Source organism: Clupea harengus, chromosome 7 (genome assembly GCF_900700415.2).
Source record: "Clupea harengus chromosome 7, Ch_v2.0.2, whole genome shotgun sequence".
In the NCBI taxonomy this organism is placed as follows: Eukaryota; Metazoa; Chordata; class Actinopteri; order Clupeiformes; family Clupeidae; genus Clupea; species Clupea harengus.
In genome coordinates this window covers 25912190-25939786 of record NC_045158.1, presented here as the reverse complement: position 1 = coordinate 25939786, position 27597 = coordinate 25912190, and the positions used below count along the sequence as shown (strand labels likewise).

The following is a 27597-nucleotide window of genomic DNA, read 5'->3' as shown; positions in this document are numbered from 1 at the left end:
TCAAGGGGTCTGCTCTCTGTTGGGGCCCTGTTCGTAAACAGTCCAGTTCACTTACATGCTGGGTGGTGTCTTTAATCTGCTAACTAACTGTTTAGGGTCTTTTCCCTGACAGGGGTCCTGCAAAAAAGCCCATTAACATCACCAAGTACCTCAGTATGGAAGAACAGGCCAAAATCCTCCCAACTGTTGTGCAGGATTGATCAAAAGCTCACTGATTGTTAAAGGTGTTCACATCAGTTATTGGAAGAAAGGGTTCACATACTTTTTCACCCTATGGTCAATTAATGTGGGATCAGTTAGTCCTAAATAAATAATGAAGTAGCATGTATTACATCTATTGTGAATGAATATTCTAATTGCTTCTCTTTATCAGTTTTAATGTCTTAGATTAAGATCTGATTACACTTTAGGTCATATTTATGCCGATTTTCAGGAATCTCTAAGGGGTTTTCTAACTTTCTAGCACCTTCTACATATTTCACCAAACACCCAATATGATGATGCACTACCTTGATGGCAGTGTCTTTGTAAAGAACCTCCTGTAAGTTGGCACCATGGATATACTCATTAGCAATGAGGACGTGTGTCTCACTTCTGGCTACAGCAATCATCCGTACGATGTTGGGGTGAGACAAACGCCTGAAAAAAGAATTAAAACTAAGACTCTATTTTAATGTAATAACACTTTCAATACAAGAACTGAGGGCTAATGATCATTCAGGCAGCATATCTATACTGTATTTAATATTTTGTTAAATAATTTTTTTAATTCTCTCCAGAATGACTGTTAAATAAAATGCGTAACAACCACTGCTTCAGGTTGATTTTGTATGAACTGTATTAGATTACCGATTACTACCACAATGGCATGGATTTTATTTACATAGGGTACAAGTCCCACTTCAATGTAAAACACGAAGACGTATGTACAAATGTAAACACACATACGTATAGTCTTACCCAGGTATAATAAATTCATTTGTAAGCCCTGGATTGTTGCCTATTTTTATCTTCTTGACAGCAGCAGGAGTTCCCTGGTATGATCCTCTGTAAACTGTTCCATAGGAGCCACGTCCGATGAGTTCATCATCATTTACAGATATTGTCGACACATCCACAAATGGAACTTTTCTTTCGAAGACTAAAAGAAGGGGGTTCATAACAACAAAGGATTATACATCAAACGCATTTACTGTACCACTTACAACTGCATATGCATTACATATTTGATGTGCTCATGGGTAGTGTATAATTTTATGAGGGCTTGATTTGAGCAACTGAGTTATACTGATTCGTATCTGATAATGGAAAAACGTTTGAGGATACTTCAACAAGAAGTTAACTTGTAAAAAAATAAAAAACTTTTCACTAACCTTTCTGCTCTGCACATGCTTTTCTATCTGCTGGTATCAAGGGAAGCTTCTGTTGTTCAAAGCTTTGAGTCGAGGCAGCAGCGCTCAGCTGCTTAAAGGACTTTATGAGCTTAGATTCAAGTCTTGATTTATCAGAGTCATATCCAGCATCTCCCCTTGAGGAGTCATCCGGTAGGTCTTCTCCAACTGTACAGACAGTGAAAATATGGAATTAATAACAGTCAGGCACAGTCAATCAATATTATAGCACAAGGATGAATTTCCATATAATATCTGTATTTCATCAATGTAATTCATATGATGTTAGATTTAAATATACATCTTTGCAAATCACAAGTGGGGAATTTTGAAAAAAAATATATACTGACATTTAGGAGGGTGTTCAATACTCTGTCCACCACCTCTTTCCATCTCTTTCACCTCCTCCAGCAGCTGGCCACCATCGAGCTGTGGTAAGTACATTTCTGGTTCGACGGCTGAACCTTTTCTCTCACTTGATGATCTGAGAGTCTCTCTGTGCTTCTCCATCTTCATCTTCTCTGCCCTTCTCTTGTCTTCCTTCTTCTTCATCTTCAGTTCTTTCATAATTTTTCTATCAAAGTCAAAATGATGGCCTCTGTTTTCTGCCACCATCTCTTCTATCTTCTCCAGCAGCTCTGTCACCTGGCCACCATCGCTCTTCTTATTCGCTACAACATGATACCTGTTCCCACATTTCTCTACAACCCACTGCAGAGCTTTTCCTTCTCTCTCGATGTGCTGCTCAATGGTTGTGTTTCCCAGCCGGTCCCCACGGGTGAACAGCACTATAGTGTGACTCCAGACTCTCTCACCCAGAAGCTCCAGGTGTTCCAGCACTGCTCTTCTGTATGTCTCTGTGAATGAATCTTTCGCATCAATGACCAGCAGTATAGCATGGGGTCCTGAACGACACAGAGACACACTGAGGACAATCCCTTGTTTAACATGTTCAGGAGTGTTCACTACTGAACGAGTGCGAATCCATCCGGGTGCCTCCACTACAGTGATGTGTCTCCCTGCTGTTTCTCCCTCTCTCTTCACACACTCAGCTGTTTTTCCTGAGGTATCAAACTCCACTCTTCCCAAGATGGTTTTTCCTGATGAACTCTTCCCCTCCCATCTGCTTCCCAGCAGTAAAATCCTCATGTCTGCGATATGTGAAGCACCACCTAGAAACAGACATCATGACACTGCTAAAGACACTGAACATCATGCAACATCATATTAATGCACCTGCCTATGGTTTTACTGTAACAGAATAATCATCCACATTGTCAAATGAACTATGATCTTGTGTGTTTTCATGCATGTAGATGTGTTTTAGGGTTGATTGCTTTGTGTTTCATGACAATGAGGGAGAACCTGTAGCAGTTGCTTCATGTGTATAAAATAATATTACAAACATGAATGTGTATGAACATGTATTTGTGTGTGTGTGGAGGGTGCTTGTATGTATGTATGTATTTGTATTTAAAGAGGCATAGATAGATAGATAGAGGGATAGAGGGAGAATGACAGAGGGATAGAGAGAATGACAGAGGGAGAGACCGAGAAAATGAATGAAGTAAATAAGAGCTGTGGTATGTAAATTTCTAGGTCGACAGCTGAACATTTCTCTCACCTGATGATCTGAGAGTCTCGCTGTGCTTCTGCACCTTCATCTTCCTCTCCTCTGCTCTTCTCTCATCTTCCTTCTTCCTCATCATCAGTTCTTTCACAATATTTGCTTCAACGTCAAAGTGATGGCCTCTGTTTCCTGCCACCATCTCTACTATCTTCTCCAGCAGCTCTGTCACCTGGTCACCATCGCTCTTCTTATTATCTACAACATGATACCTGTTCCCACATTTCTCTACAACCCACTGCAGAGCTAGCCCTTCTCTCTCGATGTGCTGCTCAATGGTTGTGTTTCCCAGACAGTCCCCCGAGGTGAACAACACTATAGTGTGACTCCAGACTCTCTCACCCAGAAGCTCCAGGTGTTCCTGCGCTGCTCTTCTGTCTGTATCTGTGAATGACTGAACCACATCAATGACCAGCAGTACAGCATGGGGTCCTGGAGGACACAGAGACACACTGACGACAATCTCTTGTTTAACACGTTCAGGAGTGTCCACTACAGAATTATTTTTAATCCATCCGGGTGCCTCCACTACAGTGATGTGTCTCCCTGCTGTTTCTCCCTCTCTCCTCACACACTCAGCTGTTTGTCCTGAGGTATCAAACTCCTCTTTTCCCAGGATGGTGTTTCCTGATGAACTCTTCCCCTCCGCTCTGCTTCCCAGCAGTACGATTCTCATGTCTGAGATATGTGGAGCACCACCTGGAAACACACATCATGACACTGCTAAAGACACTGAACATCATGCAACATCATATTAATACACCTTCCTATGGTTTTACTGTAGCAGAATAATGATCCACATTGTCAAATGAACTCTGATCCTGTGTGTTTTCATGCATGTAGATGTGTTTTAGGGTTGATTGCTTCGGGTTTCATGACAATGAGAGTGATCATGTAGCAGTTGCCTTATGTGTAGAAAAGAATATTACAAACATGAATGTGTATGATTATGTGTGTGTGGAGGCTGTTTGTATGTATGTATGTATGTATGTATGTATGTATGTATGTATGTATGTATGTATGTATGTATTTGTGTTTAAAGAGGCATAGATAGATAGATAGATAGATAGAGGGAGAGAGATAGAATGACTGAGGGAGAGACCGAGAGAAAATTAATTAAGTAAATAAGAGCTGTGGTATGCACATTTCTAGGTCGACAGCTGAACATTTCTCTCACCTGATGATCTGAGAGTCTCTCTGTGCTTCTGCGCCTTCATCTTCCTCTCCTCTGCTCTTTTCTCATCTTCCTTCTTCCTCATCAACAGTTCTTTCATAATCTTTACATCAAGGTCAAAGTGATGGCCTCTGTTTCCTGCCACCATCTCTTCTATCTTCTCCAGCAGCTCTGTCACCTGGCCACCATCACTCTTGTCATTCTCTACAACATGATACCTGTTCCCACATTTCTCTACAACCCACTGCAGAGCTAGCCCTTCTCTCTCGATGTGCTGCTCAATGGTTGTGTTTCCCAGCCAGTCCCCCTGGGTGAACAGCACTATAGTACGACTCCAGACTCTCTCACCCAGAAGCTCCAGGTGTTCCTGCACTTCTCTTCTGTGTGTCTCTGTGAATGACTGAGTCGCATTAATGACCAGCAGTACAGTATGGGGTCCTGGAGGACACAGATACACGCTGAGGACAATCTCTTCTTTATCACGTTCAGGAGTGTTCACTACAGAACCAGTGCGAATCCATCCTGGTGCCTCCACTACAGTGATGTGTCTCCCTGCTGTTTCTCCCTCTCTCTTCACACACTCAGCTGTTCTTCCTGAGGTATCAAACTTCTTTCTTCCCAGGATGGTGTTTCCTGTTGAACTATTCCCATTCCCTCTGCTTCCCAGCAGTACAATCCTCATGTCTGAAATAGTTGGAGCACCACCTGGAAACAGACATCATGACACTGCTAAAGACACTGAACATCATGCAACATCATATTAATGCAACTGCCTATGGTTTTAATGTAACAGAATAATCATCCACATTGTCAAATGAACTATGATCTTGTGTGTTTTCATGCATGTAGATGTGTTTTAGGGTTGATTGCTTTGTGTTTCATGACAATGAGGGAGATTCAGTAGCAGTTGCCTTATTTGTATAAAAAATATTACAAACAAGAATGAGTATGAACATGTGTGTGTGTGTGTGTGTGTGTGTGTGTGTGTGGAGGGTGCTTGTATGTATGTATGTATTTGTATTTAAAGAGGCATAGATAGATATATAGAGGGAGAGAGAGAGAATGACAGAGAGATAGAGAGAGAATGACAGAGGGAGAGACCGAGAGAGAATGAATACAGTAAATAAGTGGTATGCACATTTCTAGGTCGACAGCTGAACATTTCTCTCACCTGATGATCTGAGAGTCTCTCTGTGCTTCTGCACCTTCATCTTCCTCTCCTCTGCTCTTCTCTCATCTTCCTTCTTCCTCATCATCAGTTTTTTCACAACATTTGCTTCAAAGTCAAAGTGAAGGCCTCTGTTTCCTGCCACCATCTTTTCTATTTTCTCCAGCAGCTCCTTCACCTGGCCACCATCACTCTTGTCATTATCTACAACATGATACCTTTTCCCACATTTCTCTACAACCCACTGCAGAGCTAGCCCTTCTCTCTCGATGTGCTGCTCAATGGTCGTGTTTCCCAGATAGTCTCCACAGGTGAACAGCACTATAGTGTGACTCCAGACTGTCTCACCCAGAAGCTCCAGGTGTTCCTGCGCTGCTCTTCTGTCTGTATCTGTGAATGACTGAACCACATCAATGACCAGCAGTACAGCATGGGGTCCTGGAGGACACAGAGACACACTGACGACAATCTCTTGTTTAACACGTTCAGGAGTGTCCACTACATAATTATTTCCAATCCATCCGGGTGCCTCCACTACTGTGACGTGTCTCCCTGCTGTTTCTCCCTCTCTCTTCACACACTCAGCTGTTTTTCCTGAGGTATCAAACTCCTCTCTTCCCAGGATGGTGTTTCCTGATGAACTCTTCCCATTCCCTCTGCTTCCCAGCAGTACAATCCTCATGTCTGAGATATGTGGAGCACCTCCTGGAAAGAGACATCATGACACTGCTAAAGACACTGAACATCATGCAACATCATATTAATGCACCTGCCTATGGTTTTACTGCAGCAGAATAATCATCCACATTGTCAAATGAACTATGATCCTATGTGTGTTGTCATGCATGGATATGGGTTACATAAGCATTACATATTCAATGTGCTTATGAGTAATGTATCATTTTATGAAGGCTTGATTTGAGCAACTGAGTTTTACTGATTCGTATTTGATAATGGAAAAACGTTTGAGGATACTTCAAACAGAAGTTAACTTGTAAAAAATAAAAAATAAATTACACTTACCGCCCTCCTCAGCACATGGGCTCAAGGGAAGCTTCTGTTGTCCAAAGTGTTGAGTCGAGGCAGCAGCGCTCAGCTGCTTAAAAGACTTTATGAGCTCAGATTCAAGTCCTGATTTGGCAGAGTCAGATCCAAGATATCCCCTTGAGTAGTCATCAGGTAGGCATTCTCCAACTGTACAGACAGTGAAAATATGGAATTAATAACAGTAACAGTCAATCAAGATTATAGCACTATGATGAATTTCCATATAATCTGTATATCATCAATGTAATTCATATGATGTTAAACTTCAATAAATGTCTATGCAAATCACAAGTGGGGAATTTTCATAACATGTGAAAAAAATATATACTGACATATAGGAGGGTCATCCATACTGTGCTCTCCACTGTTTGCTGCCACCATCTCTTCTATCTTCTCCAGCAGCTCTGTCACCTGGCCACCATCGCTCTTGTTATTCTCTACAACATGATACCTGTTCCCACATTTCTCTACAACCCACTGCAGAGCTTTTCCTTCTCTCTCGATGTGCTGCTCAATGGTTGTGTTTCCCAGCCGGTCCCCACGGGTGAACAGCACTATAGTGTGACTCCAGACTCTCTCGCTCAGATGCTCCAGGTGTTCCTGCGCTGCTCTTCTGTGTGCCTCAGTGTATGACTGATTAGAATCAATGACCAGCAGTACAGCATGGGGTCCTGGAGGACACACAGACACACTGAGGACAATCTCTTGTTTATCACATTCAGGAGTGTTCATTACAGAATGAGTGTGAACCCATCCGGGTGCCTCCACTACAGTGATCTGTCTCCCTGCTGTTTCTCCCTCTCTCTTCACACACTCAGCTGTTTCTCCTGAGGTATCAAACTCCTCTCTTCCCAGGATGGTGTTTCCTGATGAACTCTTCCCCTCCTTTCTGCTTCCCAGCAGTACAATCCTCATGTCTGAGATATGTGGAGCACCACCTGGAAACAGACATCATGACACTGCTAAAGACACTGAACATCATGCACCATCATATTAATGCAAGTAGTCTTTATTTGACACTATGTGTCAAAAATGATTGATTAGGGGTAATAAATGTGTGATAAAGATGTCATAGATGATGGATCTGTACCCTGTCATCTGGTTGATATCTGATCAGCTGTCAATTTCTGACAGGTCCCCATTGTCCTCTGACAAGCCATTGTGCCCTGGTTTAACCATTTACATTTTACATTTATTCTTTTAGCCATTTAGCAGACGCTTAGCAGTCCTAAGCGACTTACAAGGATGTATACACATTTTACATTTACACTGATGGCACAATGCACATCAGGAGCAGTGGGTTCAGTGTCTTGCTCAAGGACACTTCGACAGGGAATCAAACTAGCAATCTGGTGATTACTAAGCGAGTTCTCTACCTACCGGTTCCCACTGTCGGGAACCCCCACCCTATGTCCCAGGTGATGGGTCAGAACCATGATATTGTGGTTATGTCTGAGGGTTGGTTGATAGTAGGCAGGTATAGCGCCAGCGGGGGCTTGTATCAAAGGTTTGTGTCAACAGGTGTGAGCATTGGTTGATAGACCCCCCATGGGGGGTGAAACAATGGGGTCTGTCATAGATAACCAAGACCCCATTGATGTGTGAGTTTGTGAGTGCTGAGAAGTGTGGATAGCCACCCAGTACACATGGGTTGGTAGCTTCAAAGGTTAATTACTCATAAATATGTCTCGGTGTCTGTATGTATCAAGCAGTCACACGCGCCCCCCCCCCCCACACACACACACACACACACACACACACACATACACACACACACACACACATACACACACAGACACACACAGATAGAGGCTTCTCTGAAATAGTGTCTATTATTAACTATAGTCGTGAGACATATGTATAAGGGTAGGAATACTGACTTTCACCCACTAGCTCCTGGTGCAAATAGCGGTGGTGATAATGTTTTAGAAGTTCTAGCTGTGTTAAACATAAAGGATACAGCTAGAGTATAAACCATTGGGGCTTAACAAAATAAGCTATAATAGCAATAAACCACCCCCAGACACACGATTAGTTTACATGTATATTATATTTGGTCATTCACCAGCTGGTTTCATCCAAAGACCCTTACAAGCTCGGGTATACAGTATGTGTTTTACAGGATAAAACGGGGGTCATTACTAACTGCCAGGTTTGTCTGTTATATGTTGTTAAAAGGACATTGTACAGGTATATGTAATCAACAGCTATTAGATGTTTAGTTTTTTCTGAAGGGTAGAAAGGTGATAAACTCTATGCTATAACTATAAGTTAAGAATAGTTTGCGTTAGGGGGGCGCTGTTGCGTTTGAGCAATGTAGGCGATCTTTTGGCAAGCTCTGAGAGGCAACTTTTCTCATTTCGAATTTAAACAGATTATATTTACTTTTTACCTCAGACATTGATATATTTCATCTTCTTAACTACTTGAACGTTTACTGACCGAATCTAAAAGTATAATTATGAAGCCACCGACTGGTAAATCGTCCAACAAAGCAGGGGCTCGTGGTGCTAATGCTGGCTCGCCGGAGGAATTAACTGAAGGCAGTGATGGTGATAGGCTAACGGCTGGCATGCTAGTCAAAGCGCTGGCCTCCCTGAAAGTTGACATTTGCTCCAAAATAGATCTGGCCGTTGGCGGAGTACAGGCTGATATTGCTGCTGTCAGAGAGGAATTGACCTTCTCTGTAACCAGCTTACAGAAAACGGTAGAGTAACAAGACAGCCGTCTTAAAGATCTGGAGACCTCAGCTACCACTACCAGCGACTCTATGTCTGCTCTCGAGGCAACGGTAACGGCACTCCAAAACCAATTCAAGGAGTTACAATTTAAGTGCGAACACCTGGACAATAGATCCTGGAGAAATAACATCAGACTCGTGGGCATTCCAGAGGACCTAGAAGGGGTGTCGGCGACTGAATTTGTCTCCAGTGTGCTTCGGGATGTGCTTAAATTGAGCGAGAAACCCCTACTTGACAGGGCTCATAGAACTTTGCAAGCCAAACCAAAGCCTAGCCAACCTCCGAGAGCCTTTGTCATAAGAGTGCACTACTTTCAGGTCCGCAAACTCATTCTGCGGCAGGCACGCCAACTGAGGTCTATCTACTTCAACAACCGTCCCATCTACATCTTTCCCGACCTGACCGCCGCCGAAGCAAAAAGGAGGGCTGTATTCGGGGATGTGAGGAAGCGGCTACGTGCTATCAAAGGTGCTCGCTTTGGATTTCGTCTGCCTGCGAAGTTTTGCATCACTCTGCCTGGGGAAAAGGAACATCTTTGTTTGCAGCTTGATAGTGAGCTAGCGTTGGCTCTGATGGTTAAATTCAGTTGAATTTTCGGTCATTCTGATGCTGTAATTAATAACATTTAAATGTTCAGTTCCAATGCTTATTTGGAGGAAAATGAGGGAATTTAAACTCTTATGTTGTTTTTATCTGTTAACTGTACTGGATACTTGCCTCAGTATGCCTTTTTTTCTCTTAGTTACTAGTGACTGACGGATCGATCTAATGTTCACTTTCCTTATGGGGATAATTACACCGAGTTCAGGGAGGTGTACGTGCGGGGTGGGACTATGTGTTTTTTTTTTTTTATATATTTGTTATATGTCTAGGCTTATGATATACTGCAGTGTTGTATTTCACTCAACTGTATTATATGTCTTTTACTCTCACTAATCTAATGCACCGCATTCAGAGTCTAGAAAGTCAAAACATTCAATCTCCCTCCCCTGCTTTGTATAAGGAGAAGCTCCTCCTCAAAACAGAATTTGAAAATCTCAGTACAATTAATGCGGAAGAAATGATCTTGAAATCTAGACACACCTACTAGGAGCACTGTGATAAACCTAGCCGTCTTTTGGCACACCAACTTCGTCAATCTGCTGCTTCACGAGTCATTGCCGAAATCAACACAAGCAGTGGCCTTACTAGGGACCCCCAAGAAATTAATAACGCTTTCAGGAATTTTTATGTATCACTCTATACTTCAGAACAGCAACCTACCACTGATGACCTGTTAACATTTTTTGCTAATCTTTCCATACCAAAATTATCAGAGGACATAGCTGAAAATCTTGATAGACCAATCACTGCAGAAGAGGTGGGGGAAGCTATTTTGGCTACACAAAGTGGGAGGAGCCCTGGGCCCGATGGGTACCCGGCTGAGTTTTTCAAAAGATTTTCTGCGAAGCTCATTCCTCTGCTTCACAACATGTTCACGGAGTCTCTTGCTTCAGGCATTCTTCCCAAAACTTTACGATCTGCCCAAATTTCGCTACTTCTGAAGAAGAACAAAGATCCTCACTGCTGTGGTTCCTATCGCCCTATTTCCCTATTAAACGTGGATGAAAAGATTTTAGCAAAAGTCCTTGCCCGTCGTCTGGAAAGAATCTTACCTGACATTATATCAGCTGACCAAACAGGCTTCATCAGGAACAGATTTTCATTATTTAATGTGAGGCGTTTATTCAACATCATATACCACCCATCTGAATCCCCCATTCCAGAAGTTGTAGTGTCCTTAGACGCCGAAAAGGCTTTTGATAGGGTTGAATGGAGCTACCTTTTTACACCCTTGAAAAGTTTGGTTTTGGCAAGATGTTTATTTCCTGGGTTAAACTACTATATACCTCTCCACTCTCTTCAGTTCGTACCAATAACACCTTTTCAAAATATTTTCAGATAGGCCGTGGTACAAGACAGGGTTGTCCACTATCACCCTTGCTCTTTGCTTTGGCCATTGAGCCATTGTCTCTTACTCTGAGCCAGACTTCACTGATAAAGGGTGTTATGAGAGAGGGTCAGGAACAAAAGGTTTCATTATATGCAGATGACCTACTTTTATACATTTCAGACCCAGCCCAATCTCTTCCACATGTGCTTAACATTTTAGATAAATTTCATCATCTCTCAGGCTATAAACTCAATTTACAGAAGAGTGAATTGTTTCCAATTAATGAGGCCGCCCATCAATACACATCCAGTTCTCTGCCTTTCAAGGTTTCAAATACATTTACATATCTAGGTGTCAATGTTGTGGATAAATTCTCCAACCTCTTTTCTGCCAACTTTTCACCTCTCCTCAAACAGACTGAAATTAACCTTGAGCATTGGAGGCCCCTTCCACTCTCTGTTGCAGGCCGCATTAATTCCATTCGAATGAACATTCTTCCCAAATTCACTTATCTATTTCAATGCATCCCTGTATTCATTGCCAAATCATTCTTTCAAAAACTAAATTCTGTCATTTCATCTTTTATATGGAATAACAAAGCTCCCCGCATAGCGAGAAGTATCTTACAACATCCAAAATGTCTTGGTGGTATGGCAGCTCCAGATTTTCTTGCATACTACTGGGCTTCTAATATACGCCCAATTGTACATTGGCTGTATGAGGATCCAGGTGCTGATGCACCATCATGGTGTGCTCTTGAATCTTTATCTTGCCTACCCTCCTCTTTGCCAGCATTGGTCTATTCCTCCACCTCTGAATCCCCAACGGCATTTACCAAAAATAAGATAGTGAGATCAACCTTAAAGATCTCGAAACAGATGCGTCGTCATTTTGGATGGACAAGTTTATCTTTAAAAGCTCCTATCCATTCAAACCATGTTTTCACACCTTCCTTGTTAGACATGTCATTTTTGAATTGGCAGAGATTAGGTATTGAATCTTTCTATGACCTCTACTCTGACGGTGTTCTTTCCTCATTTGACCAGCTCTGTAGCCAATTTGACCTCCCCAAAAGTAACTTCTTCCGCTACCTTCAGGTCAGAAACTTTCTGCGTAAAACACTACCGGTGTTTCCAGCACTGCCACCATGCAACCCATTTGAGGTGCTTGTAGAGCGACCTGACTCATTTAGGAGGATCATTTCCATAATATACAACAAGTTTACACAGGAGCGCCACTCACTGCTTCCATCTTTAAAAGCCGATTGGGAATCTGATTTAGGTGAAAGCATTACAAACTATTTGTGGCTCTCTATCCTGCAAAGAGTACATGGTTCATCGATTTGTGCTAGGCACAGCCTGATGCAATGTAAAATTCTACACCGCTCACACTGGACCAACCTAAAACTTTCAAGACACTTCCCAGACATCAGTCCCATCTGCAGTCGATGCCATTTATCCCCTGCTACTCATGCCCACATGTTTTGGGCTTGCAGCAAACTTAAAAACTTTTGGTCTTTGGTTTTTGAAGTTCTCTCAGATTGCATTGGTGGGGGTATAACCATCAGTCCTTGCCCATTCATGGCCATTTTTGGTGCCTCCCCAGACCAACTTAAATTGTCAAAAACAGTCAGATTCCATTGCTTTTGTGACTTTTATTGCCAGACGTTTAATCTTACTCAAGTGGAAAGATCCCCATCCTCCCACTTTTACACACTGGATGAAGATGTGCTGTATTTTCTTAAACTAGAAAAGATAAAACACTCACTAAGGGGCTCTGTAAAAAGGTTTTTTGAGTTGTGGAACCCTTTTATCACTCATGTCAGAGATAAAATCCAGCTACCTGCAATGTAAATCATCTGTACGCATGCCTATTGCTCAACTTAAAATGTCAGCTCTGTAGGAACAATCATCCTGTGTTCTCATTGCCTAGTCCTGTGTTGTCTTGTCCATTTTTTTTTATTTATATATATTTAGTTACTTTTGGGTGGGGGGTGGGCATTCTGATAACCTTGACTTTATTGTGTATGTTATTATTTGTTATGTCTATGTAATATTGACCTTGACTACACCAATTATGCAACAATGTATATTGTGCTGTATAATTATCTGAAAATCCCAATAAAAATAAATAAATAAAAGGATCGCTTAAAAAAAAAATTAAAAAAAAAGAATAGTTTGCGTTATTTTAAATGTTTTTTTAAAAAGTATGTTTAATAGAAGATTGTTATTTCGTAAGGGGCGAGGCTCTGAGTTAGAAGGAGGGTGTCGCCCCCTCGCTATGGCCTACCTGAGGAGATCAGGGAGGGGTCATGCAGAAGGGTTGTTAACAGGGTATAAACATCGTGAAATAACTGGTACATTTTACGCGTGGTTTTGAAAGAAGTGGAAGACTCCAAAGAAGATAATAACCTCAACATGGCTGGCCTCAACTTGGGTGAGTTAAAGTGTTCGTGTGTAGTACCTACATTATATATAAGTCTTTATGGGTTTTATACTGCAGAAATGTTAATGCCTTTCTTTAATATACAGGCTTATTGTTTAATTTTTAGAAGATGCCGAATACTTTGGTCTGGCCATAGGTGAAGGGCTTACAAGTCACGACCAATTATGTAAGTATGAGACATTAATGCATTTTAACATGATTGTAAAAAACATTTAGCTTACAGCTAATAGCTAACCTGCTCTTTTTACAGTGCATGGATCTATAATCACACCGCAATATGGTGGATCTACAGCCAATCTATATTGTAAGTCTTCTCCCTACTTCAAAACTATTTAAATAAGTTATGCTTAACATTCTAATACATGTGGTTTTATCAATAACAGATCCCATCAACGGCGGCGTGCCTACAGCACGCTTGTATAGTTAAAACAATGGAGACGATGCAAACTCATGTAAGCACTACAATGGTCTGATACGAGATTGTAAGATTATTAAAAAGGCGCTTTATATGTTATATGTACTAACGTGCTTTCTGTTTACTATTAGCATTAACCGCGTTAGCAGAGCTCTCAGACGATGTGGGTGAACCTGGTTCGTATATGGAGCAGCTAATGAGTGATGACCAGCCACCACGTTTGTCCCTGAAGAGGCGCTCAGCGGATCCAGTCACCATTGAGCCGAGCAAGAAATCTAACACCATCATTGTGGTTGACGAGCTGGTACCGGGTGAGTTGGGTGCTGATTTAACCGTTAGCATCTAACCAAAGATGGCTAGCCATACTATTTGAATGGGGTTCCAGCTATAAGCGTGTGGGTGTTTAGAGGGAGTGTTGATCATATGCCTTTGTCACTGTTATTTTCAGAAATCCAAATACCTAAGGTGGTTTGTGGAAGTAGCGATATCGTGGAATTGCCAGACCAGCTGACCAGTTTCTGCGCGTGGACAGACAGTGAGGTAGCTGTTTGGGATCAAGCGGACTTCAACTGGGACAGTGGCGCGCTCACAGCTGAAGCACCAGGAGTCGAGAACGATCACTAAGACCGTGACGGGGTGGTCAACAACGCTGGTGACGGCGCAGTGGTTGCGCCTACAACAGGGACACACGTCAGTGTGCAGACAACTACAAACGATAATTCTGGACTGATATCGCAACTAAACACAACAAACAGCGCGACGCAACACCAACAGGCACAGAACCCCGTGGATAATCAGAGGTATGGGCAAGGCCTTATTCAAAACTGTAATGTGGCGGGTGTAACCAGTGTAGCTACTACCAGGCGTTTGGATAGACAGCTAGCATCACATGTGAAGTATCTGATGCATGAGGTGCGTAGTATAAAGACAGATGTGAATGAAACAAGGGATTTAAAAAAGATAGTGGTAGAAATGCGTGGTGACATGAGAGCGCAACAGTCGACATGGACTAGTGAATTAATAGACTTTAAATCTGTAATGGTTAAGGAAATGCATACTGTCAATGCTAAAGTGGATGCCCAGGGCTTAACATTGAATAGGTTAATCTCTGCTAACATAGAGGTAAACAATCTTAGCACTGTAGATTGGGCTGCTCTAGCTCGTTGTTTAAAAGCTTTGAAAACGACAATGAGTTGTTGAGGTGTTGTCTGCGCGGTGTTGTGGTTGGCTCTATGTTTTTTCCCCCAGCTATTGTGTACTGTTAGTTGTGTTTGGCTCTGTTTTTTCCCACAGCTGTTATGTAATGTTGGAGTGTGTTTGGCTCTGTTTTTTTCCCCCCAGGTAATGTGTAATATGGTAGTGTTTGGGTCTATGTTTTCCTCCACAGATTATGTAATATTGCAGGGTATTTGGTTCTATTTTTTTGTCCACAGGTGTTATGTGATATTGTATTGTGTTGGGTAGATGTTTTTTTTCCCAGTTGTTAGGTGTTATTGTATCGTGCTTGGTTATATGATTTTCCCCATATAATAGTTTGTATTGTATATTTGTCCATGTTTTCCCCCATTTAAACTGGGTAATAAGGGTTTATACTTTTTAAATATTCTGTCTGTTGTCTATATTATTGGTTAAGTGCTATTAGTATCTTTATTGGTAGTTAATTGAGTGGCTTGTGACATAAATATGTTGTCCACCAACAAATGTAAGCGTTGTGATGATCCAAACCAGGGTAACATAATTACCCTGAGCGAAGATATCCATCAGTTGAATATAGTGCTTAACAACCATTGGCCTGATAATCACACGCATCACATAGTCCCATATGATAGACATACAACGAATGATGAAACTGCAGTGTATAATAATGTTGTACACGGGGGCCTCAATGAACATAGTTCAGTTGATGGTAGTGGCGGTTCTGACGTTGGTAATAGTTTAGACAGACATGCAGATGTCCATCAGTTGAATATAATGCTTAACAACCATTGGCCTGATAATCACACGCATCACATAGTCCCATATGATGGACATACAACGGATGATGAAACTGCTGTGTATAATAATGTTGTACACGGGGGCCTCAATGAACATAGTTCAGTTGATGGTAGTGGCGGTTCTGACGTTGGTAATAGTTTAAACAGACATGCAGATGTCCATCAGTTGAATGTAGTGCTTAACAACCATTGGCCTGATAACAACATGCATCACACAGACCCGTATGATACACAGACAGCTACTGATGCAGCCTCAGTGACCAATAATGTTGTACCCAGGGCCCCCAATGAGCGTGATTCAGCTGCTATGCCTGTGGGCTCTGACATTGTTGGTATGATACCCATGGATGGCGATAGACCGTGTCTCAATCCTGTTTTAGTTGACAAGCACAACAGACAGGGTGTAGCTATTGGGGTGGTAGATGCTGTTGTTGTACCATCGACTAGTACTGATTGTTGTAGGGTGGTGGTGGATGTACCCAGTGTTTTACAGAGGGGTGGTGGGGTGGCAAGACCTGATACCCCTATTGTGTATAACAGGCAGAATTTGGATAGTGTAGCCATAGAGGCGTTGGTACGACATGGGGGTTATGTGGGTGACTATCGTATTGAGGGTCGTCCGCGTTTTAACAGTATGATGGTTCATAGGTTGGTAAACTTTAGGGATGTTGTGGGTACAGATATGGCAGCGTATATATGTATATGGTGCATATACATGATACTTTGGCTGATATTGTTGATGTGTCAAGAATACTGGCTGGTGAGAATGGTATCCTTAATATCACACTGAGGGGGCCTAGTCTTACAGGTGACGTGAATGTCATGTTGACCCCAGTAAATGGCTATGGTTTACATCATCTTATTGAGCTATTGAGAGAGTGTTACAGAGTAATACATCCATCATGACTGATCAATGTTTAGAGCTAACCGTAGCTATCGCCCGTAATAGACACGGTGGAGCCCGTCGAAAATTACGGGATCTGGCTCACGATGAGGTTATTAAGAAGAATAGGATCCATTTGTTCTCACCTCTTAATAGTTCTAATAATCTCTGCTTTGCCCTGTGTTTAGCAAATTATCTAAATCCACACACCACAACAGCTAGGTTAGAGTCTATTGCAGTAGGTATGCAGAGACGTGTGGGGTTCACACCAGAACAGATGATATGTTTTACTGATGTTGGGAAATTTGAGACAGCGTTCAACGTTAAAGTTGTTGTCTTTTACAGGGATCATGATGGTCAATTAATGCATTATCAGGGTAATGACACGCCGCACGATAGAACAGCTCATTTTTACTTACATGACGGTCACTATCATGGGATTCTGAATCTGAAGGGGTTCAAGGGTGTACCTTATGTATGCAAGTTTTGTTACAGGGGGTATGAAGTTAGTACACACCATAGCTGTAAATACACATGCGATGTCTGTCATGATCATGACTGTCACAGGATGCAAGGGGTCTCTATACACTGTAGTGATTGTAGCCGATATTGTAAATCTAATTATTGTTTTCAGAAGCACAAGCAAGCAGTGCCCCGCTGTCGTTCAGGTTTTTTAGCATCCCCTTGTGACCTAACTAAATATTGCAAGGATTGTAGCAGACGTTATCAGGTGTGTGTGGAGAACCCCAAAGTACATACCTGCGCTGAAGCAGTATGTCACCATTGTAGACAGCGTCTGACCCCTGATGACAATCACAGTTGTTTCATACAACCTCTCAAACAACAGAAGGCGGATAATAAGTTCATCTTTTTTGATCTGGAGACTCGGTTTGAAGGTGGTAAACACATGGCTAATTTTGCCTGCGCCATAACCGGTGCTGGGTATGAGTTTACAGCTGAGGGTTATGATTGTGTACCCAGGCTTTTAAACCATTTTAGATGCTCCAAGTATATTGGTCATACATGGCTGGCACATAATGCCGCAGGGTTTGATAACATATTGCTGTTGGAACATTTCACCAACATGGGTGTCACCCCCCAGGTGATAATGACGGGGTGTAGAGTAACCTATATGTATGACGCACGCTTTAAACAGCGGTTCATAGACAGTTATTCGTCCATCCCTATGCGTTTGGCTAACACCCCCGCTGCCTTTAACCTGGCCACTAGCGCTAAGGGGTATTTTCCACATCTCTTCAACACCAAGGACAACAATGACTATGTGGGGGCCTATCCTGATAAGAAATACTATGGTTATGGGAATATGTCTGATAAGGATAGATCGGTGTTTGATGTCTGGTACAATGGTATCCATGATGACGTTTGATTTTCAAAAGGAGTTGTATGCGTATGGCAGAAATGATGTGGTTTTGCTGCGTGAAGCATGTCTCAAATACCGTCATGAATTCATGGAGTCTACTGCCATAGACCCCTTTAATCAAATCACCCTACCGTCGTGTTGTATGGCTGTTTATAAGTGTCACGATCTGAGCCAGATCCATGTTTTCTATGTCATGTGCCCCATGTCTTGTGTGTGTGTGTGTGTGTGTGTGTGTGTGTGTGTGTGCGCGCGCGCGCTCTCTCTCCCTCTCTCTCCCCGCTTCAGGTTTGCCATGCTTAACTCACTGACTCTTCCAGGTGCCTGGTCTAACACACCTGTGGCTAATTGGACCTCATCTCTTCCCTGTGCCTGGCCTAACACTCCTGTTGCTAATGAAGCCTCGTTTCTTCCCTGTGCCTGGTCACACACCTGTGTCTAATTGGACCTCATCACTGCCTGTGTTAAACCGTGCTCTGAAGAACATTCAGTGCTGGATTATCTCTTCGCTTACCTGGACACCTCTCTTGCCACGTTTTCCTATTGCATTTTTCCTGCCTGTCTGTTTTTGCCTGGATTCCTTTGGATTTTGGATTTAACCCTTTGTGGGTTTTATTGGACTAATTTGGACTGTGCATCTAGCCCTGGCCTGTGAGTTTTTATGTTTCTGTCTTATGCTGCCTGCCATGCCTCATTGAGATCCCCATGTTTTGTATCTTCTGAGCTTTGCTGTTTTTTCTGTTGGATCTCCTGCCTCTGTTTTTTGAAAGACATTCATACTGCTGGAAGGTTTATTAAAATACTCCTTTTGAAGATACTTTGTTGCCTTTGTCTGCCTTTGGTTCCAAACCTGTTTTACTCGGCCTTAGCTGCCGTGACAATAAGACACACTTCCTACCCAGAGACACCTTGGCCCTGACGCATAACAATGCATACGTTAACCAGCATAAGGCGTTCTCCAATGTGTCAATTGAATGGCTGGAATTTGTGAAAGCTCAGCGAAATGTCCAGGTTAGTCATGCTCTAAACGATGGCAAGGTCTTATTTGGGAAATACTACCTAGATGGCTATTATGAGCAGGCTGGTGAGAGATTTGCTCTGGAATTTAATGGGTGTATGCATCACGGGCATGACTGCCGATACAAGGCTCACCATATCCATCCCCTGTCAAAAGTACCTTACAGCCTCCTGAGAAAACACTTTGATGACAAAGTAGAAACACTGTCTAAGGGTTATGGTTTAAAGGTGGAAGTTATGTGGGAGTGTGAGTGGCAGGTGGCCAAGCAGAATGATGTCTCTGTGGTGGATTTTATGACTACATACATACACCCAGAGCGGTTGAAGCCGAGAGACAGTCTCTTTGGGGGTAGGACAAATGCTTACAAATTGGGTACCCGGCCCATGTATCGTCGGAGGTTGAGAAACAGGGCTATGTTGACAACTATTTTGAGAAGGAGGGGATTAGGTTGAACCCCCAAAAGATATCTGTGAACCCCGCCTGTAGAACGATTAGCAAGTTACTTTTAAATACTCTGTGGAGGAGGTTTTCTACGCGTGAGAATTTACCCACCACGGAGATTTTGAAAGACCCTGAACAGTTTGCAAAGCATATATTTGGTAATGAGTATGAAATATGTCATTTTTCATTTGTCTCGGAGGATGTGGCTTTGGTGCAGTGGCGTTATCCTGATGGTGTTGGGGGACAGACCTCCAACATAAATGTATTCATTGGTGCGTTTACCACGGCTCACGCCCGTCTTGAATTGTATGATGTTATGGATAAGTTAGGTGATAGAGTGTTGTACTGTGACACCGACAGTGTGATGCTTGTTTCAAAAGACGGTGACTGGGAACCACCACTAGGGCCGTATTTAGGGGATCTCACAGATGAACTGGCTGTAGGGGATCACATCGTGGAGTTCTGTTCTGGCGGGCCGAAAACATACGGCTACAGGACGGCCCTGGGGAAGACATGCATGAAGGCCAAAGGTATAACCCTTAATGCTGAAAATTCTAAACTCATCAGATTAGATACACTGATTGACCTGGTTGATCATCACGTGATCAATCGCAACAGCACACACCACATCCTAGCACACTCTGACAGCATTGTGCGCAATAAGAGACAGCTCACTCTAAGAAATAAAGTAGATGTTAAACGCTTCAGAGTTGTGTACAACAAACGGGTTTTATGTCCTGACTACTCAACACTACCATACGGATACTAATTGTTTGTGGGTATGTTAAAATGGCTATCTTTAATACTGGTTTGACTGATGTTAACAATTTTGATTTTAGACTGCAACACCCTTTCTCATGTATGATCAGTGGCCCGTCCAACTCGGGGAAAACATATTTTGTAAAAATGTTGATAATGTATGCTGACCGTGTGATTTGTAATAAAATTAATAACATTGTGTATATATATATATAACTGCTGGCAGCCTCTTTATGATGAACTGTTGAAAATAAGACCCATTAATTTCATACAAGGCATACCTAAAGCGCTAGATGATGTGTTATTACCGGTCTCCAAAAACAATTTGCTGATTATTGACGATGTTATGAAAGATGCCAGTAGTAATGGCCAGGTTGCATTTACACAATTTGTACACCACCGTAATCTCAGTGTGATATATCTGGTACAGAATCTATTTTTTCAAGGTAAATCCAGCCGGACTATTAGTCTAAATACAAATTATCTAATATTGTTCAAGAATGTACGGGATAACGCTCAAGTGTCCGTCTTGGCTAGACAAATGTACCCTGGTAATACACAATATTTTATGGAGTGTTTTAAAGATGCTACAGAGAAACCACATGGTTACCTCATGGCTGATTATAAAACTAAGACACCTGACTCCTTTCGGCTCAGAACAGATTTGCTTTCATTGCATCCGGTGGTCTATATCCAGAAAAAGAGGTGAAATACAGACATGTCTGGGCGGGTTCAGCGAAACTTGACTTTTGAAAAAATTACTTAAAGCTAAACCACACCAGCGGCGGGTCATTTTACAAACAGGATCAGATGAGTTAATCCTGTCTCTATGTGAAGTGGCATTGAATATCCTCCGAGGTACTATACCCCTCACAACTGGTCAATATAAAACATTGGTAAAAAAGAAGTCACTGATCAAGCTTATAGCTGATAAGAAAATTGGTGTACGCAAGAAGAGGCGCACTATTAACCAGCAGGGTGGTTTTATCCTCCCCCTACTGAGTGTGGCAATACCATTCATAACTAGCCTCATTGCCTCAAGACGTGGTTAAAGGTATGGAGTATGCTGAGAAAATGTATTTGGTTCGGCAGCAACAGTTGGATAGCTTAAAGCATAATGAAACACCAACCAATCTAAGACAGTGTCGAAAACGAGTTGGATACATCTATAAAAAAATGTGTTGAGTAGGACTGACATGGAACAACATGAAAAAGCTAAACTGTATAGTGCCTTGCTGCAGAGATATTTGGCACTGGTTAAACAGGGGGCTCTCGAGACAAATACTTTCAAATTAACTCTACCCCAAGACCCTGTAAACACGGGTCTCGTTACACCCTTAAAAGCCACAGTTACAAATAGTGGTCTGGATGATGATCCCAAGATTGTAGATATTTTAAAAACTATACCATTGAGGTGTAAAAAGAATGCCCAGCATATATTAGAGAAAATGCTTGACTCAAGATACAGCATCTTGGAATGACTTGGGTGAGTTTGTTCTCAGCAAGGTGGTTGTACCGGGTACACATATAATTGACTTGGTAAAAAGTGCCACAGCACCTCAGAAGATTAGACGTAGGCCTCGGGGGTGGGATACATTTCTGAGAGCCATGGCCAGTTTAAATATACCATTGTCCACAGTTCCTAATAGGGAAGTTCAACAGTTGGTCGAATCTTTGAAAAGACCTGTAACACCCAATTATGTTACGCCTACTAGAGTTTTAGCGAGATCAGAGTTTTTATCACCTGATGTAGATATTTCGAGGTGGTTGAAGTTTTAATTATGTATTGATTGTGTGTACTTGTATTGTATAATGAATATAAAAAAATAAAAATAAAAACTTTGTGATATAAATGTAAATACAGATATTATATGCATTCTGTGTATAACACTAAATATAGCAATTAACCCTGTTATGCATTTTGTCATGTTTGTGTTCATTTTTCATCAATAAAAAGCCTTAAACTGTTGCTATTGTCTTTGTCTTTTTTCATTGTTTTATTTGGTTAGAAAACTTTGCACCATCTTGTACATGTTGGATACAGCATAACATATTAGAACTACATTTACAGGGTTGTAGTTTTTTCACAAATGTTGAGACCATGTTATCATTTCTTAACAAATCATGAGAATATTTTGACATCACATCTGCATAGTTTAAACCATTCAACATGTTATAGATAAAGAAGACACAATGCTCGCCACATGTGATGGCTGCATAGTCCTGCACTTGTCTGTTTGAAAATTGTAGAGTAGAACAGTTAGTTTTTAAAAATTTGTAGATAGATACGGGGAACAGTTGTGAGTTTGGTTTGTTACCAAAGCTGTCGAAAAAGCAGCCGGAGCCGGTAGATGTTATGTATACAGCGAGCCAATGCTCACCAGACAGGTCTGAGCTATGGGTGTTGATTATAACCGACACGGGTAGATGTTGTAATGGGTTGTGAGGTAGTTGATCGCATGCTAACACCCCAAGGAAGTGGGTGTTTTTGGAAAACTTTGCCATGACCGCCGATAGCTGTAGGGTGTTCATGACCTCAGTAATAATCAATGAGGACCTGTCTACGATTTGACACCTCTATTATACTATCAAATATGGCATAAACTATTAAATGTATAGTGCTGCGTAGCGGCTGCCTGAACCGTGTTTCTAATCTGATATTACCCGACTTAATTAATGAGAGGTGTTGACCACACTCTTCGTCAGGTGAGAGATTGAAAGCGTATAGGGTATAGCCATTTAAAAAATCTTCACGATCTATCACCATGGCCCTATTTTTTAAATGTCTGCCTGTGGCTAAGGCCAACTGGTAAAATTCACGCACAGCAGCACCCTGTAAATACTGGGGTTGTAAAGGCTTTTCTGGATGTTGCAACCCATCCACATATAGAGCCAGAAATTCTAAATCATAATTTTTGAAGGCAAATGGATTCTTATCATAGGCACCTGTAAATGCATCATTATCAACCATTGCTATTATGATAGATTTGGGTAATGTCCCCAGAAAGAGATTTTCTTGATTGGCAACCCTAGTACCAGTGGGTATTGAGAAATTCTTTAGATAAACCCTGTCAACCGGGTATTTAGCTGTTGCAGAGAGTAAGGCATGCGCGTGTCCCAGTCTTACAGCTGCTGATACAGAGGCTTTTTTCACCAATAGTGACGCCGAAACCATACTAATTTTATAAGCCACATCATCAGCCTTCATTAGACAGAACTCATCCTTTGCCCGGGTCAATCTGATTCTGATATCCACATTATTCAACATCAGCTTTTCTTGAAAAAAGATATCACTGTGGATAGGCGTTAATAGCTCTACAACTCTACTGTTTGCTGTGAATGTGGCTCTCTTCCGCAGCCCACTGTAAGCTCCTACGGGGTCTGCTTGATTCCATAGTCTACTTGTCATAATTCATTAGACATTCTATGATACAGCGATATGGATAGGTATTTGACCCCTGTGAGATCAGTCGATCACCCAATGAGACGTCAACCTGTGAAAAGATTGTGGCCCCAGGATAATTTACTAAGCCCACCTTGGCGGCAGCATCAATATTCGAGCCATCCGGTTTTGTGATTTTGATCCGTGTATACAAAAGTGTGTTATTCAAATCTATATAATCATCACCATTCCCGGCAATGAAAAATTCCAGGGGCGATGTATCCGACAAAGCTGTTATAGGAGCTATCTCAACATAAGTCGTTTTTTCAATCGTTGTTTGTGTCATAGGTACTGTAAATAAATCTAGCTCCGACTTAACGCACTCTTCAGACAAGCCATGTATTAGAGCCATAATCAGAATATATTTTTTAACTTCTTTTTAACACTCGCGCTTCTACGTTGTGCACCAGCCGTCTTCCGTTTAGTCACTGAGCGTTTCTTAGGCTTGCGCTTATTTTTTATTGTTGTGGAGACACGCCTCACCCCTGGAGGTCTCTTCGCTCTGGTACGACTCATAACCAACATGCCTGAACCATCCTGGGTTTGGTCTCCACGATGAGTCACAACCCTAGATATGACATCACCGACAATATTTTTAGCAGCAGCTTTTAGATGTGGTTTAGCAATACCGATGCCTTTTCTCAATAGAGGCATAGCCATACGAAAAAGACCCCTGAATAAGCCCCCAAGACCTGCCCCATACATGGTGGTACCACCAGCAAACCCGGGCATAAAGCCGCCGGCCTGGTTATGATAATAGGCTACATATCGCTGAGGGTCCGCGGATATGCTGAAGGGCTTCATTGTTTTTAAAAATGATGTGTTTGTTTCACAGGTCTAAAATGCAGTTTTACAACGACCTTCCCGTACTTAAAAGGCACGTTGTAATTCTAAACCGTCTTGACTTCAATGGCTATATCGCTGATATGCCTTTTAGAGACACGTACGTAGTGTGGTTTGTCGTAGTTGATAGTGATTGTATCTTTGTTCTTACCGCTTATTTGTACACATCTTAGGAGGGGCACAAAATGATCGCCCACAATTTGGTACTCTATGATGTCACTATATACAAATAATGCATATTCGCCACCATACAAATCAGCCACATGATCAGCATATTTTCTACCCTTGCTAGGGGTCAGGTTTGCATCGATGACCGCTGCAGCATCGAAGCCTAAAATCCGGCTAAGCTTCCCATAGAACACTACCGTCATCTCCTGTTTCGCAACAATAAATATCTTGTTGATAATATCATCATAACCTAATTTCACACCAAAAGCGTTTGTATGCTTGTTGATCTCATCAACTATATCAGGGATTTTTGCGTAATACCCCGCACGTAGAATGAAGGCTGTTGACACCTTGCTTACTTTGTCAGTGAGAATTATCCTAGAATCTTCATAACTAAATGTTTCCCATGTTCGTGGGTATTGAAATTCACATAACCCTACCTCCCATTGCCCTTTCAATAGGAGGGCTCTAGCTAGATTAGTCCGATACTTGGAAATTTCATTGTCGCTATACACACTCTGAGATGCATTACAGGGCAGGGTTACATAAAAACCTTCGTCATCCATGACGTCTCTGATACCAATGACTTGGTGGGCCCCTGGACCATGGTTTTTAAATATTAACCACGTCTTTTTCAGGAATCCAGCTGTTAAACTTGTCAGGCCACCCCAACCATTTTACAAGCACCATATGTACAGACCCCTCTTTTTTTCTTTCTAAAATAGATTCCATTTTAAATGGCTTAGCTCCGTCAATATGTATTTTTTGCAATTCTGCTTCATAAAATGAACCTTCTATCATATCCCCATCATAGTCACCGGTGGTCTTCGAGGTACACATTCTGTTATGGTGAAAAATTCATGCGTGAATGATTGTTCATAGCCTTTGGTGAACGTTCCTCTGGCTTTGGATACCCTGACAATGTCACCTGTTTTGTATTTAAACACAGTGTGCTCACTAACATCCTTCACGCCGTAAAATGTTTTAAACACCAGTGCTTCATTTTCTAGTGATACATCTGTAGGAGCCATCTTGATACTGCGATGATGGCTATTATTATATGAGAATACCAACTCTTGTATTGTATCAATATATCGTTTATAATTGACAGATGTTAATTACCGCCACATTCTGGTTTTAATAGTTCTATTGAAGCGTTCAACAACACTGGCTTTTAATTCGCTCCCTGTGGCGAAATGGTGTATGCTGTGTTCAGTCAACACTTTCTGAAAATGTTTGTTGAAAAACTCTTTCCCCCGATCTGTTAGTATTTTCAGAGGCACACGACCCTCTTTTAAAATGTCTTCAAATACACGGGCCACCTCTGACCCCGTCTTGGTTTTTAAAACACGTACCCAGGCATATTTGCTAAATACGTCAATGCACGTTAATAAGTATTTAACGTTGTCATTTTCCTTTGAGTACATGGACATATCCACAAGATCTGCTTGAAATTGTCTGTCTATGCCGTATACTATAACTCTGTTTCGTTTATAATTAATCCGTGTGGCTTTGTGTAGTGTGTAAGCTTCTTCACCCGCTAACCATTCGGATACTTGTCGAGCTGGTAACTTTACCCCTGTGACATTGAAAACAGCTTTTTTCAAACGATCTTGACCACCGTAAGAACCGGCGTTTGAAGGGTCGTAGTACACAGTTTTCAGAAGCTCTGCCATGTTAGACATCTAGCAACAAATGACACAGCCTCGTATACAAACACCTTATTTTATTAAATATACAGAGACACCCTTACAATAATGTCTAACTGTCCAAATATTTAAAAAATGTAACACATGTATCAAAACGCCTATCTACCAGCGTATCTACCAAACTCTCTACTATTGTGTAAACATCACTCGTTTTACTTTTACTTAGATTAGTGGTACATATATCAACAACATATGTACATACAACAATAATATGACCCAACTTGAAATCACCCTGATGACCCAAGATCAGGTGTTCTAAAATGATCCGTAATGAAATATGCCACGGCCTTGTTACATTAGCACCCCTATGTATAATATCCCCCCAATCAGAAGATAATGTCCTGGCTGTACACATTTGTTTTTTGAGACCAAGCAAACGCTGTCTAGACACTGTAAAAGTTGTAGTAATATATTGCGAATCATTAACTATAGTATTACACAACAGTGCATAGAGTTCATATTTCACACGTCTCTTGACATGTTCAGCTGCGCGCTTGTTTCGATCTGAATAATTCCCCATCTTGTAGTAGTCTTCAGCTATGTTTTTTCAGGACCCACCACGCCGCGAGTGCTGCTTCAATGACGGCCAGAACCTGTATGCCTTTACCAACATGTATCCATCGCTGGTGTAATAAGGGCTGCAGTGTCCGCATCGATGTAGTCGTATGGGGCATCAATGTGATAGTCATCCTCTTCATCCGCTTCCAACTGCCAGAGGATCATATCCACCGCCCCTAGCATTCTTAGCGTGAGCGGAATGACCCCGGTTGCAAGACAGATATGTGTCAGGACATGCATCATCCTCGTCTGGTAGAGTCTGTTTTTTACCCTTTTACTGTTGTATGTGTAGAAGGCCGCTGGTGATTCAAAAAGACAGCGGTGTTGGCGTTGACTCGGATGGTCCACTTCACACCCATTACACACCTCTTGCAGCATTTTGTGAATAATACAATTTAGCATAACATAGTCTTAGTCTAGTCATAGTCACAGTCTCTGATGATTTTGGATGGTACTTGCGAAA

At 41.8% G+C, this 27597-nt stretch overlaps 1 protein-coding gene across 1 annotated transcript; it reads right to left on the bottom strand.

The window, feature by feature from the left end:
* Positions 1 to 27317, bottom strand: LOC122132983 (GTPase IMAP family member 8-like). Its single transcript, XM_042708124.1, has 9 exons — positions 27184 to 27317; positions 14532 to 14614; positions 5364 to 5564; positions 3016 to 3717; positions 1763 to 2563; positions 1374 to 1559; positions 961 to 1141; positions 510 to 639; positions 1 to 27 (listed from the first exon to the last, which is right to left on the bottom strand). Exons 1-9 carry the CDS (start codon positions 27315 to 27317, stop codon positions 1 to 3), a joined length of 2445 nt encoding a protein of 814 aa, XP_042564058.1.
* Between the last annotated feature and the right edge of the window lie 280 nt (positions 27318 to 27597).

What these genes read in the sequence shown, in the direction of transcription:
- LOC122132983 (XM_042708124.1), bottom strand. Translation starts at nt 27,317, where the DNA reads ATGCTAGGGGCGGTGGATATGATCCTCTGGCAGTTGGAAGCGGATGAA. An exon ending in CGACTCCTGGTGCTTCAGCT is followed by an intron (nt 5,565 to 14,531) that starts GTGAGCGCGCCA and finishes ATCATGTTGTAG; the next exon opens with ATAATGACAAGAGTGATGGT. An exon ending in GGAAAGAGGTGGTGGACAGA is followed by an intron (nt 1,560 to 1,762) that starts GTATTGAACACC and finishes CTGTCTGTACAG; the next exon opens with TTGGAGAAGACCTACCGGAT.